Below are 13,860 nucleotides of genomic sequence, written 5' to 3'. Positions count from 1 at the left end.
TGTAGATCATGTTGGCCACAAATTTATAGCAATTCTTCTGCTTCAATGTCTGACTATTGGGGTTATAGCATCAGCCACAGTGCCCAGCTGGAGGAGCCTGTGATAGATTCTATTTTTAACTCCTGAGCTCTGTTGACCTTACCTCACAGTGGCTACCTGGGTAAAGTGAGTAATGTGTCCAGTACGGTGCTCAGTGCTCTGCTTTCCGAGTTTCATCTGGTCTTCAACAACCACATAGAAGCTCTGTGGAAGGGAAATGGAGACCGAGGAACATACAGTTTTCTGATACAACTCTGTGACCCTGGGATTGGGGCTTCAGCCTTTGGTTACGTGTCCATGCTCTTCACCGTAGACTGTTCTCAGCCAGTGCTACAGTAAACATTCCTTTGGGGTGGACCCCTAGAGGAGAGGGCCTGCTTGCTGATGGCCTGAGTCCGTAGATTTTCATAAGTGCTGAGACATTCCCACCTGTAGTTTATGCTAGTGAGCCACTAAGAGTGCGCACTTCCTGCATTCCTCCAGCACTGTTATCCTGTTTTCGTTGTGTATGTCCTGTTCTTTTCCTTCGTTAACCACTTTGAAAACTCTCAGCCCTGTCTGATCTTTTCACACTGACGTTCATTTGACTGTGTGGTCTCTTCTCACAAGTTTTTGATGGTTTTCCCATACTCTTAGAAAACAAAACCATAAAAATCATTGGAGAAAACTCAATGTGCTGAGGCCTGTCCTTGTGTCTCCAGGCACAGCTCTTCCTGTAGTCCTCACCCATGATCTGTCACTCCTCTCTCAGTTCTCTGTCCTTGTATTTACTAGAGGGCACTGAACACGGGTCTCAGACATGCTAGGCAGGTGTCCCGGTGAGCTGGGTCGCCAGCCCTCGTTTTGTGGTCTTGGTTTTGAGACAGTGTCTAGGTCGTCCAGGCGGGCTTTCAACTAGCCCTGGCTCAGGCAGGAGGACCCTTTGCTCCCTCTGTTTCTAGGATTATAAGACTGCTTCATGAGGCTTCCTCAGCCTTCATTCCTCTGGTTCTGGTAGCTGGCCCTTGCTCCTGGCTCTGTTACATACTGCCCTCTGTCTGGAACATGTCTTACAGTCCCCTGGTCTCTGTTTGTCTACCTCTCTCTCAGCCAAGTCTAGCATATTCCAGAGCACAGTCACTCCAGAGTACATAGGTTCATAAAGACACGTGTGTTACATTCGTTTTCTGTGTGGCCTGTTAAGTGATTTTAAAAATACTTTACTTCAGAATATTGTTTTTATATACAGAAAAATAAAGTTAAAGCTACCTAGAGGAAATTAAAAGAAGCCTTTTGAGATACTGTGTCCATGAAAATGGCTAATTTCTTAATTAAATAAATGTAACAAGCTTTTAAACGTTTATGATGGGCCAGGCATTGTGAGATGAACCTGTAGTCCTAGCGTACAAGAGGTTGAAACAGAATGATTGTGCATTCAAGGCCACCATGATAAGTTCCAGGCCAGCTTGGGTAACATAGTAAATTTTCAACCAAACTGGGCTATATAACAAGATCCTATCTAAAAATAATAAAATTATTTATGGGAAATTATAGTCTAATGCGATTTTTGTTTTTCGTCTGTGAAGTTCCTGCTAGCCTGTCTGGAGTTGACCCGAAGGACATTGTTGCAGTGTTGAATGAGGAGGGAGGCTACCATCAGATTGGTCCGGCAGAGCATTGTACTGACCCCTTTATTCTGTCAGTCACCATAGCATTTGCCACCCAGTTGGAACAGGTAAGATATTACCTCAGATAAATGACTTCATCAAGAGTTTGAAATCATGTGAGCAATTGTGAAATCTGAGCAACTGTATTCACATGCACATACCCACACAGACTCACACTTCCCATACACGTTTAAAAATAAGTACAAAAACTTTTAAAATATTTTCATGCTAGTAAACATTTTTTACTGTAATTTCTATATCTTGGCAACAACAGAATAAGTTAATTTCAGGATTACAGAGACGGACCATCAGTAAACAGTGTTTGTGTTTGTGCACGTGGTATTGTAAGGATGAATGAAAGGGACTACATTTGCTTTTTTGAAGAAATTAGCAATGTCAAGAACATATGGGGCGAGGACTATATTTGACTTTGTTTATGTGTTTACTGACATTAGCCTATCTAGCAGAAGATAGAATGTTCTGTGTCAGTCGGAGGACTTTGTTACACTCCGCATAGTGAACAACATAAAAACTGGTCTATTTTCTTCAGCTTCTCCTACCCTAGCCTTAGTTATTTTCTATTCTGTATAAAACTGTGAGCAAGGCACCTCACAGAAGAGGTTTATTTGGGATAAATAAGTATTTGAGTTCCAGACGGGTAAGAGGCCATCGTGGCAGGGAGCCATGAGAGCGGATGGCAGGTATGGCGGTAGGAAGCAGATAGGAAGCAGATAGGTGATTTTTCTGTACCTGGGACAGGAAAAAGGTGGTTGTGACTTCTCCCTGCTTACATTTTGCATCTAGACAAACAAGCATCCCTTTGCAGAGGCCAGACAGCGCTGAGCAGGGTTCCTACAAGAGTCCACGGGGCAGAGAGGGTGGCTCCTTCAGTGCTGGATGGCTAATCTTCCTTTTTAAAGTCTTGAAAGCTTTGAACAAACCTCAGTGTCTGTAAATTCTAGGATGCTAAAGAAGTTCTAAGAAATTCTCTGCCCCTAGTAGGAATCACTTGGAAATTAAATGTGCTATGAAATATATAAAAGCTGCCATAATACATTTTTATCATCCTTTTTCATCATGAAAGAAAGTAAGTACTTTACCTAACTAAACTCCTTTGAGGTGGTCGTTTTTAAGAGCAGTCCCTGTTGTCCATTCTTACTGTTGGCCAGCTCCCATAGGCACTGTCATGGCATGTTAGCCTCTCCACATTACTAGTCATTTTCTTAAGGTTTCAGAGCTAGACTGAGATGTGGGTATTAGAGTCTGCCTCCAGAATTGGTGTTCTTTATAGTTGTATATCTCAGTTCATGTGACTAAAATCTTCTCAATTAAACATAAATTATAAGGCATACATGTAGGCAGAACACTATATACATCAAAAAAAAATAAAATTCCTAAACATAAATTATATTAAAATGTAGGCTAAATAATCAGTGTACATTTATAGGATGTTCTATGTTCAATGCTGTGTTGTTGTTATAAGTGACTGTCATTTTTAGATTTTTTTTTTTTTTTTTTTTTTGGTTTTTCGAGACAGGGTTTCTCTGTGTAGCTTTGCGCCTTTCCTGGGACTGACTTGGTAGCCCAAGCTGGCCTCGAACTCACAGAGATCCGCCTGGCTCTGCCTCCCGAGTGCTGGGATTAAAGGCGTGCACCACCACTGCCCGGCTAGATTTTTTTTTTTAAAGTATGAACTATATTATAACTTTGAAAAATTTTTATTAGGTTTATTTATTTTATACAAAAGGGTGTTTTTCCTGCATGCATGTCTGTGTACCATTTATGTGCTTGCTACCTACAGAGGCCAGAATAGGGCTTCAGATTCCCTGGAATTGGAGTTATGGATAATGGTAAGCCACCATGTGGGTGCTGAGAATTGAACCCAGGTCCTCTGAAAAGCAACAAGTGCTCTAAACTACTGAGCCATCTCTCTAGCCCTATATTATAACTTTTTTAGCCTAATTTTACTTAAGTTTCATTTCATGGCAGTGTGTAATTATCCTCTATGATCCATATCTGACTGTATTTAAGACATTTCCTGTTGAGACTTGAATGTTCATAGCTTAATGCTTAGCAGTGTTTTAGTGAACTTCAGAATCTGTTAGAAAGTGTTTCATAGCTTGCTCAGTGTGCTGGCTCATGCCTGTGATCCCAGCACTTGAGAGGCTGAGGCAGAAGAATCCGTTTGAGGCCAGCCTTGGCTATAGCAAAGTTGAGACCAGCCTAGGCTACATGAGAACCCTGAAGGGACTCTAGCCAGCCGAAGCATGGCAAACATGACCCCAGCAGGCCTTGGCCTCCTCTCCCATTCCCTCTGCCTTGCTAAAAACCATTAGATTACATTCCTAAAGCTAGTCTCCAAGGTCCATTTCCTTATTTGGCCACTTCCTCCTCCTGAGGCTGACCACCAAGGTCCAGCTACCAAAGTATTGAAGTCCAGCAATCAAAAGTCCCCCTTGGCTTATCTAATTAACATGCCCGGTTAAAATTCAACACCTCATCCTAACACAGGGTTTCCCCCTTTACTTTGATAAACCGCTGTTTGCCTCTGTGCTGTGTCTGTCTCCTCTCTATACAGAGGCAGTCCTTTGTCCCTCTGGGACAAATACCTCTGTCCCCTCCCTTGTTCCTTCCCCTTCTCCCTCGTCCTCTCTCTCCTGTCTTTGTCTCTTATTCCCTGCCCCTTGTCTCTCTGGGGCAAATAAATCTCCTTTGTGCTGAGAACTTGGTTTTGGGTGTCCGGAGCTGATACTGATCCCTTCAACCTTGACCCAGAAAACTAAAATAAAACACAAAAAAAGATGATGTTTTCACTTATAAACAAAAATACCATCTTTTAGGCATAGCTAGCAGCTGAGAAGTGACATTCCTAGTATATTATTTAGCCACTAATGCTGTGGTCTTAAAGCTGATTTTTGTTTGTTAGCTTGTTTTGTTTTTAGATAAAAGGTATGAACTAAGATGCTAATCTGTTAAGTAGCTTGGATTAAGACTTTTAACATTTTCTTATTTATAAAGTGGAGCCTTTTGGTAGAATAAGGATCAGATAAAAAGTATATAAGAGAAGCTTAATTTAAAATACTTGATTCCTTCCAAAAAGAACTTTCACAAATTCATGTTGAATGAAGTGAGAGCCCCAAAACAACAAAGTCTTTGGTCTCTTTGGACTTTTCTTTTGTTAAATTAGTTAATCGATTATTTAGTGTCTCTTGTAGCCCAGGATGGCCTCAAACTCGGTGTACAGTTGAGCATGTCCTTGAACTCTTGATCCTCCTGCCTTCACCACCTAAGGACTGGAATTACAGGCTTGCATCACAACTTCTTTGTGCATTTAAAACATTTAATTGAGTTAGGTAACTGGGTGTGGTGGCACATGTCTTTTATCCTAACATTAGGGAGGCAGGGCCACGCACATCCCTAGAGTTTAAGGCCAGCCTGGTCTACATAGCAAGTTTCAGACCAGCCAGCACTGCATAGTGAGACTCTGCTTGCCCGTCTTCCCAAAATATTAGGGGCTGGAGAAGTGGGTCAGTTGTTAAGGAGGCTCACAACTGCCTATAATTCCAGTCCAGGGAATCCATTGCCTCCCTGAGCATTGACTACAAATGGTGCATTACATACATGCAAGTAAAACACTCACATAAAGTGAAAATAAAGAAATCATTTAAAAATTAACGAAGTTAGTTATTTGGGAGAAAGTAGAGAAGTAAGCCATATGGACATGCCTAAATCCCACCACTCAGGAAGCTAAGGCAGGAGGAGGATGAGTTTTAGACTAGCACTACATAATGAGACCGTATCTTACAAAGTACCAAACCTGGGGATGTAGCTCAACTGTAAAGCATTTGCCTAGCATTTGTAAGACTTTCAGTTTGACTCCTAGCAGCACCACCAAAAGAAACCGCTAACCAGATAGAAAGAAGGAAAAAAGGTAACTTGGCAGAGATTTAAAAATTCTGTGTGGGGTCGGGCGGTGGTGGCATACGCCTTTAATCCCAGCACTCGGGAGTCAGAGGCAGGAGGATCTCTGTGAGTTCGAGGCCTGCCTGGTCTACAGAGCGAGTTCCAGGAGAGGCGCAAAACTACACAGAGAAACCCTGTCTTGAAAAACAAAACAAAACAAAACAAAAGAATTCTGTATGGTTAATTTTAAGACTTGAAAGTAATGAATGTTCTAGGAAGATTTTAGCTTGCAACAGACACATGTGGAGTGCCTTAGATTCTAATATTTTTTTTTCTTACATGTTTAGTTAATTCCCTGTACCATGAAGCTTCCAGAAAGGCAGCCCGAGTTTTTCTTTTACTATTCTCTACTGGGAAATGATGTTACAAATGAGCCTTTCAATGATTTGATCAACCCAAACTTTGAGCCCGAGAGAGCGTCTGTTCGCATACGTAGCAGTGTGGAGGTTCTGCGTGTGTACCTGGCTTTCCATTCTAAACTGCAGGTAAGTAATACCAGCAAACTGTTCTCTACTGGAGACGTAAAGTTGAGTTTAGCTGCAGCCTGTATTGTGTTTCAGTACTAGAGATGGTCTTGCCTTTTTAATTTTTTAGATATTTAAGTCATGAAGTCATTGGAATCACAGTTGCTTCAGAATTTTTGGAGTTAACACATTACCACCCAGTTACTAAGAAAAGAGATAGATTGGTTATTGGCGTTACATAGTAAGAGGTAGTCCTTAAAGCTAGTTGAGCCTGTGTCTACAGGCAAGGTGTTGTATTACTAGTATAGGTGGTAGCTGCCAGTACATGGATTGATTCTTGGTGGCAGAATTTACATTTTATAAAATCTGCCCACAAGTATTTTTTTGTAAATACATTTCAGTTGGATTCTGTGTAAATACAGATTGAGACCAGCAGAAGTCACTCAGCTATATTTTATAGATCTAACAGGTAAGTAGGGTAATGAGACATGATAGTTATATAGCATTCATAAAGCAATCTCAGTTGTTAGACTGCATTTTGGGTGGCTCATGAGAAGAGGCATTAAATGTAAGAGGTACTAACCCTTAAAGATGGTTCTGCTAAACCCAAGATTTTAGAAAACTAGAGACTATCAAATATTAACTTTTGAGAAAGAGCACTTTCAGTTTTATTCCAAGTCATATTCTTACCAAGAGTATTGACTTACCAGCTTCTAATGCACATTAAAGTTAGGGAGATAGTTTGGGAGCTGGAGACAGCTCAGGGGTTAAGAGTGTATACTGCCCTCACCAAGGACTAGAGTTCTCTGATGTCAGGCGGCTCACAGCTGCCTGTAACCCCAACTCCAGGAGATCCCATGTCTTCTTTTAGACGCTGGGCTCACGTGTGTGCATAACCACACACATATACACACACACTCGTATGCACATAATTTAGAATATAAAATTAAATTTAAAAGTGAATGTTTTGTTCTAGCCTGAAAAACGTTGTGCATAAGAGCTGGTGAGTTTGCTCGGTGGGAAAGGCATCGCCTCTAAAGCCTGGCAGCCAGTTCAATCTCCAGAACCGATGTAACGGTAGAAGGGGAAAAGTGACTCCATAGAACTGCCCTCTGACTTCAACACTCAGTCCCACATGTGTATTGCACATGAGTGTGCGGACACACACACACACAATAAATAAAAGTTTAAAAAATATTTCACTCAGCAGCATTAAGGCTCCATAGTAGTTCAGTAGTGACTTTATTTCTAGTCTTCTGAAGATGCTAGCCTAGGGCTGGAGACATGGCTTGTGGTGAGAAGCATTTGCTTTGCCACACAACCATGAGGACCCACATTTGGGTCTCAGCTCCCATATAATACTTAGTAGGTGGTTTCACACCCTGTAATCTTGCACCTTGGGGGCAGAGACAGACTGATCACCAGGGCCTGCTGGCTGCTAGCCTCACCAAAAACATGAGCTCCAGGTTCAAGGAGAGACCTTGTTTCAAAAGAATACGGTGGGAAGTGATGAAGGTGGATACTTGATGCTCTCTTCTGACTGTTGGACTTGTGTACCCACACAAAGGTGTGCTTCTACCCCTTGTACACACACACACACACACACACACACACATACACACTAAAAACTAGAAAAGAAGTTTCACAAAAGAAGTTACACCCACTAACATTAAGCCTGAGCTATAGGCCAGTTCTGGTTGCACACATCTGTAGTACCAGCACTCAGGAGCCAGAAGCAAGAGGATTATAGTTCAAGGCCAGCTTTGTCTGTATAGAGAGACACTGCCTCAAAGAGTTATCATACGTCTCTTCATTCCGTCACTATTAATATAGAAGGAAAATAAGATAGTGATTGTTCTCAGTGTGCAGTCTCCAAGGCTTGAACATCGTAAAGGAAACAGTAGTTACAGGTGTGTGGGTGTGGTGTCTGTAAGGGGTGGGGACGTCAAACTCTCGCTTGGTTGTCATTGGCTAGCGTAGTCTTCTGTCCTAGTGGTTTTCTGTCACCTTTTACTGTTTAACATTCTGTTTTATAAACAAATGCGAAAGCAACATGAAAAGAAAAAGGAACGCTCAGTATGTTTGAGTTTTATTTGTGGTTTTAAAATGCCCAAACTTGTTGAACCACTGACACTTTTTTAAGAACTCTGCTTAATTAAGGTGACGGTGGAGGAAAATGCTTGAGGTATTTGATTCCTATTAAATTTATACCCATTTATTACATAATTTGTATATTCAAAGTATATAGTAAAATTAGAGTAAGCACAGCTCACTAATGAGCATAAACATGGCTGATAACACCTGACTATTCCTTGGTGATTGAAGAAGTGAAAAGGCTACTGAGTGACTGAGTCACCAGTACCCAGTGTTCACAGTCACTTGAGAAGACGTTTGGTGAAGATCAGTGAGTTAGCCCACTTCGTCCTTGCATTCTGTGGCCTGTTTTCAAGTTGATGGTGTTAAGGGAAAGGGAATGTAAAGCCCTGTTTTGATTTTTCCTTCACATTAGATCCATCTCTGCTGTGGAGACCAATCACTTGGCAGCACAGAAATCCCGTTAAATGGATTGCTGAAGAAGGGCAGTACAGAAATTAACCAGCATCCGGTCACAGTCGAGGGTGCTTTCACCCTTGATCCTCCCAACCGAGCCAAGCAGAAGCTGGCCCCTGTCCCCCTGGAGCTGGCCCCCACCGTGGGAGTGTCAGTTTCTCTGCAGAGAGAAGGCATCGATTCCCAGGCAGGTGGTGACTCTGCGTTCATTTGTCATTCCCCCATGTCACTCAGGGTCACAGAAGTTGAACCTTTGTAGAATTCCTTGGCATACACATACTTTATTCTTCTTCACTGGGGCCCTGCATTTTATGTACCTTATTTCTGAATAAACTTTTCAGTTAGTGACTGTACCTAGGGCCTTGGCCTTAGGGACAGACTTCTGTAGTGGAAACCATGTCTTCCTGTTCCCAGCTTGTAGCTCTTTACTGTGCCACAAGGCAGCTGGCGAGGGAGGAGGTGTGGGTTGGAATCCACAGTAGTGCTATTTTGCTGGACACAGCCTCAGCTAAAGCATGATCCTTGATGCATTAGTTCTGTTCTCTCCTTGGCCATTCCTTTCTTTCTTTATTGTTTTAATTTACCCAAATGCACTTTACTGTGTCTATCTGTACAAACAGCTTAACTATCTTGTTCTTTCAGATAATTGATATGTAGGTTACAAACTAAAGCTAAGAAAATTGAAATGAGAGTTTAAAAAGTGTGCACCTGTAGAGAGCAGGGCAGAGGGGGAAGGGACAAAGGAGTGGAAGACGTCACACCCGATGTCTGGGTTTCTACCATTGCACTGTCTTGGTGGGAATAACTGTTCTCAGGGTCACGTGGCAGGCCTCTTTTCTCAAGTAACCCTTCTTAGCCATTAGGATGCATTTTGGTACTCAGCTCTGGATATTATGTTTCCTTCCTGTTCATCTTCCTTTTTCTGGTCCTAGATGCTTTAAGGAAATTTGCAAATTATGAAGAAAAATAGACTAGGAATGTCCAGACTGGGAAAGGAAGCATGTACTTGCTAAAAAGCAACGCCAAGTTTTTTTTTTGCTTAATTATGAAGGAAAGTATTTTGCAAATTACACTTTATTTTTAAAAATTGTTTTTAGTCTTTAATTGAATTAAAGACCCAGAATGGACATGAGCCTGAGCATTCAAAGAAGAGAGTTTTAACCCCCATAAAGGAGAAGACACTCACTGGAGCAAAGTCACCAAATGTGTCCCCTGTCCAACCTCAAACCCAGACACCGCCAACCAAAGATGATGCAACAGAAAGTGAAGTGGAGAGCCTGCAGTACGACAAGGATCCAAAACAAAATGTGAAGGGTGAGATGTTCTGTTCACACGTACTGACGCTGTTGGGATGCAGTGATTTCATAGACATCTGAGAACATTCAGGGACAGCTTAATGAAAACTGCAGAACTTTATTTGGGAGTCAAAAATCTGTGGGGTTATAAAATTTCCAATTTAATGTCACTTCAGCCTACTAAACTTTTAAATAAGGGTTTGCTAAATCTCTACTTTTATATTATTAATAGTCTGTTCAAAAGAAATGAAAGAATATATATCTTTCAAATAGACTTTTTATACTGAAATTTTAGCGAATAGAGCCATTACTGGCTTCTTATAGTAGACTTTCTAGTAAAAGTTTGAGAATGTATCTAGTTTTCTTTGTTTAGATTTATTTTATTTCTAATTATGTGTAGTTGTTTTGTGTATGTGTCTGTACATGAGTGCAGGTGCTCATAGAGGTCAGAGGTATCACATCCTCCAAGAGTTACAGGCGCTTGTCAGTGGGTACTGGGAATCGAACTGTGATCTGCAAAAGCACTATGTGCTCTTCATCACTGAGCTGTCTCTCCAGCCCCATCACAAAGGTGTTCCATCCACTGCTGAGGCTCTACAGCTGTTACCAGTGGTATACGTAGGCAGTGTGGGCTAGGAGTTAGAGGGCTGCAGAGCAAGTTCACCTCCATCACTGAGTGAGTGTATGACTTGGTCACTCATTTAGCATCTCTGGTCCACAATAGGATTGGCCTACATACCTCTTGTCTTTCTAAGATGTAACTTTTGTTGACCTATTTTACATATGCAAATATCCAATTAGTTTATAAAAAGTGTTAACTTATATCAACAGTAATCTTAAGTCTAGCTCTTCAAGAGATCATCCGTGCACAGGTATCTCTTAGAATCAAGTCACTGCCTGACAGGTTTTGGTCAGACATTGTTGCCTCAGGTCTATTGGTTTTGAGGTTTTGCAATGTGTGGTGAGAGTAACTTTGCTCCCACTGTGTAGCCCAAGTTAACCTTAAACTTGTGATCCTTCTGCCTCGGCTCTTAAGGCTGGAATTCCAGGAGTGTCCTACCATGCCTCACCAAATTTTTCATGTAGTTCTAGAATAGGAATTAGGCAATGTAGAACAAACCATCTTTTAAAATGCTCATGATAGACTCATTTCATATGTTCACTAAGCAGACCTGTCAACTTCTTGATTGAAGCTTTAATTTTTTTTCAATGTTTACTTTAGGTATTAGTTCCATACCTGCTTCACTGGCGCAGCCAGTGGCCCCCTCCAATGCGTCAGAAGTGGTGACCTCAGGACAGAAGATCGCCGTTCCAGCAACATCACATCACTTTTGCTTTTCAATAGACTTAAGAAGCATCCATGGCTTGGAAATTAGTTTTCCAGTCAATTGCATATTGAGGTGTGGTTTGATTTTATTCTGGAAAAATGCCTTTTGTCTGTAAGGTGGTGCAGAGAAATGTTACCAAAGAAAATGTAACTGTTGTGAAACCATTGGCCTAAAAGGCAGTAAAGTATCCTAATGACTAGATTTGAACCAGAGTGGCTCTGGGAGTGGGAGAGTAACAGGCTTACCTATTCTGGTGTAATAGTTATAGGCATTTATAATCATTTATTGATGCTGCCATTTAAGATGTAATTTTGGTTGCTTGTTTTCTGGAAAGAGAGGCACTACAGGTCAAAATCATGGTTTTGTATCTGATTTTTTGTAAGACTGTATTACAAATGGATGCTGTATTCCTAACACCTACATCTTACAGCTGTGAGTATAAAAGCCATACTTAATGAACTTGAAATGAAATGTGTCCCATTCAGTAGAAAGAATTACTGCGTATAATCAGTTAAATGGCTTTATACAACAGTCTATTTTAAGGCTGCATGTTTGTAGACGTTGTAGATTGTGATATAGGTTAAATGCATACAGGAGGCATACCTGAGTTCAGCTGCAGAAATCAAGTTATGCTTGAGTGTGATTTTTCATTTGACTCTTCAGAATTATTTCTGCATCTCCCATCCTTGGGTATGAATGATGCACAGAAGCAGACCTAGGACAGGGTATGTTCATGAGCTCATTGAATGAAAGTCTTCCCACCTCTGCTTAGTTCTACAGTTGACATACAGAATGCTTGGGATTATTATTAAGATAAGCCTGTTGAGACACAGAAGACTGGCAAAAGATTGTCTCACGAATGCAGCTTTTCTCAAGGGTTTGTTTCCTCTATGTGAGAAATAGAATTACTATTTGCAGGTTTTCTTTACTCTTTGCTTTTTGTCTTTTTATCCCCTTTGCTGCCTTAGGTTCTTTGCTGCTGCAGCACAGTATGTCTTAGCACACCCAGAGAGGGTGCTGGCCAGGAGTGTGGAGATAGGTACAGCCTTAGGTTAGATGCTGTGAGAGGGAGCCTTAAACAGTCCCATTTAGAAAGCACTAATAGTAATTTTTCTGTTTTGCATTTTGCTATCAGGACCATTTGTTTAATGGTTAACTGCCCACTGGCATTAGGGTACATAACAGAAATTAATCAATTTAGAAGGATGACAGATTTAGAAATGAGCCAATACATGAAGGAGAATACTTATTCATTTGGCAAAGAAAGAGAGAAGTAATATTCTAAACAGGAAACACTTGGTCATGACCTATATGGTACTCGACATGGAGTTACCGGATGCTAGATTGGTGGTTGATTCATTGAAAGCACTTTTTAGAGTTGTGACCATTTAATTTGTTCAGTTTGACAAGTTTATATCATTATGCTCTACATATGCAGCTGTGTAATAGAATTTGTGAGGTAAGGCTCACATTTGAAAATAAGTGGAACCTGCAGGTCTGTTTAGATATTTTTCTTGTAATTACTAAATACTGTAGTGGGATGGTAGGAGTTGAAATGGTAGGCCATGAACTTTGAGATAGCTTGCTTCAGTGGCTCAGTAATTATATAGGATTGGGGTGATAATACAGGATATGGTTTTTGTAGGAAAAGCAGTTTTTACTAGTCGAGTTTAAATTTGATTATAGTTTCATATATGAATAACAAGATGAAATAAAGAATAGCAGGATGAAATTTAAGCAAGCATTACAATATCTGTAATGGTTTTTTTTTTGGGGGGGGCGGTTTCGAGACAGGGTTTCTCTGTGTAGTTTTGCGCCTGTCCTGGTCTCACTTTGTAAACCAGGCTGGCCTCGAACTCACAGAGATCCACCTGGCTCTGCCTCCTGAGTGCTGGGATTAAAGGCGTGTGCCACCATCGCCCGGCTGATACCTGTAAAGTTGTGTTTAAGTTCAGAGTCAGTTCTGAAGCAGTTGGGCTTCTTATATTTAATCTCATGTGGTTTCTATGATGAAAAGAAGAGACTGTGTTTTATTCAAGTGGTGTCTATATTGTAGATTTGATCTGTCTTGATTCTCTGTTCAAAGACAGAGTACTATGACTGTGTCTTTTTGGCATTGTCTAAGGGCAGCAGTTTTCAACCTGTAGGTCACAACCCTGCTGTGGGTTGAAGGTCTCTTTCATGGGAGTCGCATATCAGATATCCTGCATATCAGATATTTGCATTAGAGTTCATAACAGTAGCAAAATTACAGTTATGAAGTCCCAATGGAAATAATTTTATGGCTGAGGGGTCACCACAACATGACGAACTGTATTAACAGGGTCACAGCATTAGGAAGGTTGAGAACCAATGGCCTAAGGGCTTTTTAGCCCATAAATAACAGGACATTATTATATAAATGAAAGTAGGCCTGTAATTCAGTATATCAGGCATTTCTTGAGTGCCTACTGTATGGCAGAACTTGCTTGTTCCTGTGAATGCCAAGATAAAAAGGATATGCTTTAAATAAGTCACAGTCCAGGATTCCTATTTTATCTTAAAACTTGTATTTGCTCATAATGTGTACTTGTAA

General features: G+C 40.9%; 1 protein-coding gene across 1 annotated transcript in view; it reads left to right on the top strand.

Moving 5' to 3' along the window:
* Positions 1 to 13,860, top strand: part of Cep120 (centrosomal protein 120) — a 66,363-nt gene that overhangs the window by 12,235 nt on the left and 40,268 nt on the right. Inside the window, exons 6-10 of the mRNA XM_059245892.1 lie at positions 1,605 to 1,753; positions 5,936 to 6,133; positions 8,622 to 8,849; positions 9,760 to 9,976; positions 11,180 to 11,357. Coding sequence (XP_059101875.1) covers positions 1,605 to 1,753; positions 5,936 to 6,133; positions 8,622 to 8,849; positions 9,760 to 9,976; positions 11,180 to 11,357 — 970 coding nt within the window. The remainder of the gene's footprint in view (positions 1 to 1,604; positions 1,754 to 5,935; positions 6,134 to 8,621; positions 8,850 to 9,759; positions 9,977 to 11,179; positions 11,358 to 13,860) is intronic.

This window comes from Peromyscus eremicus, chromosome 19, assembly GCF_949786415.1.
Source record: "Peromyscus eremicus chromosome 19, PerEre_H2_v1, whole genome shotgun sequence".
NCBI classification, from domain to species: domain Eukaryota; kingdom Metazoa; phylum Chordata; class Mammalia; order Rodentia; family Cricetidae; genus Peromyscus; species Peromyscus eremicus.
The sequence above is the reverse complement of the archived record's forward strand: the minus strand, read 5'-3'. Positions and strand labels throughout refer to the sequence as shown.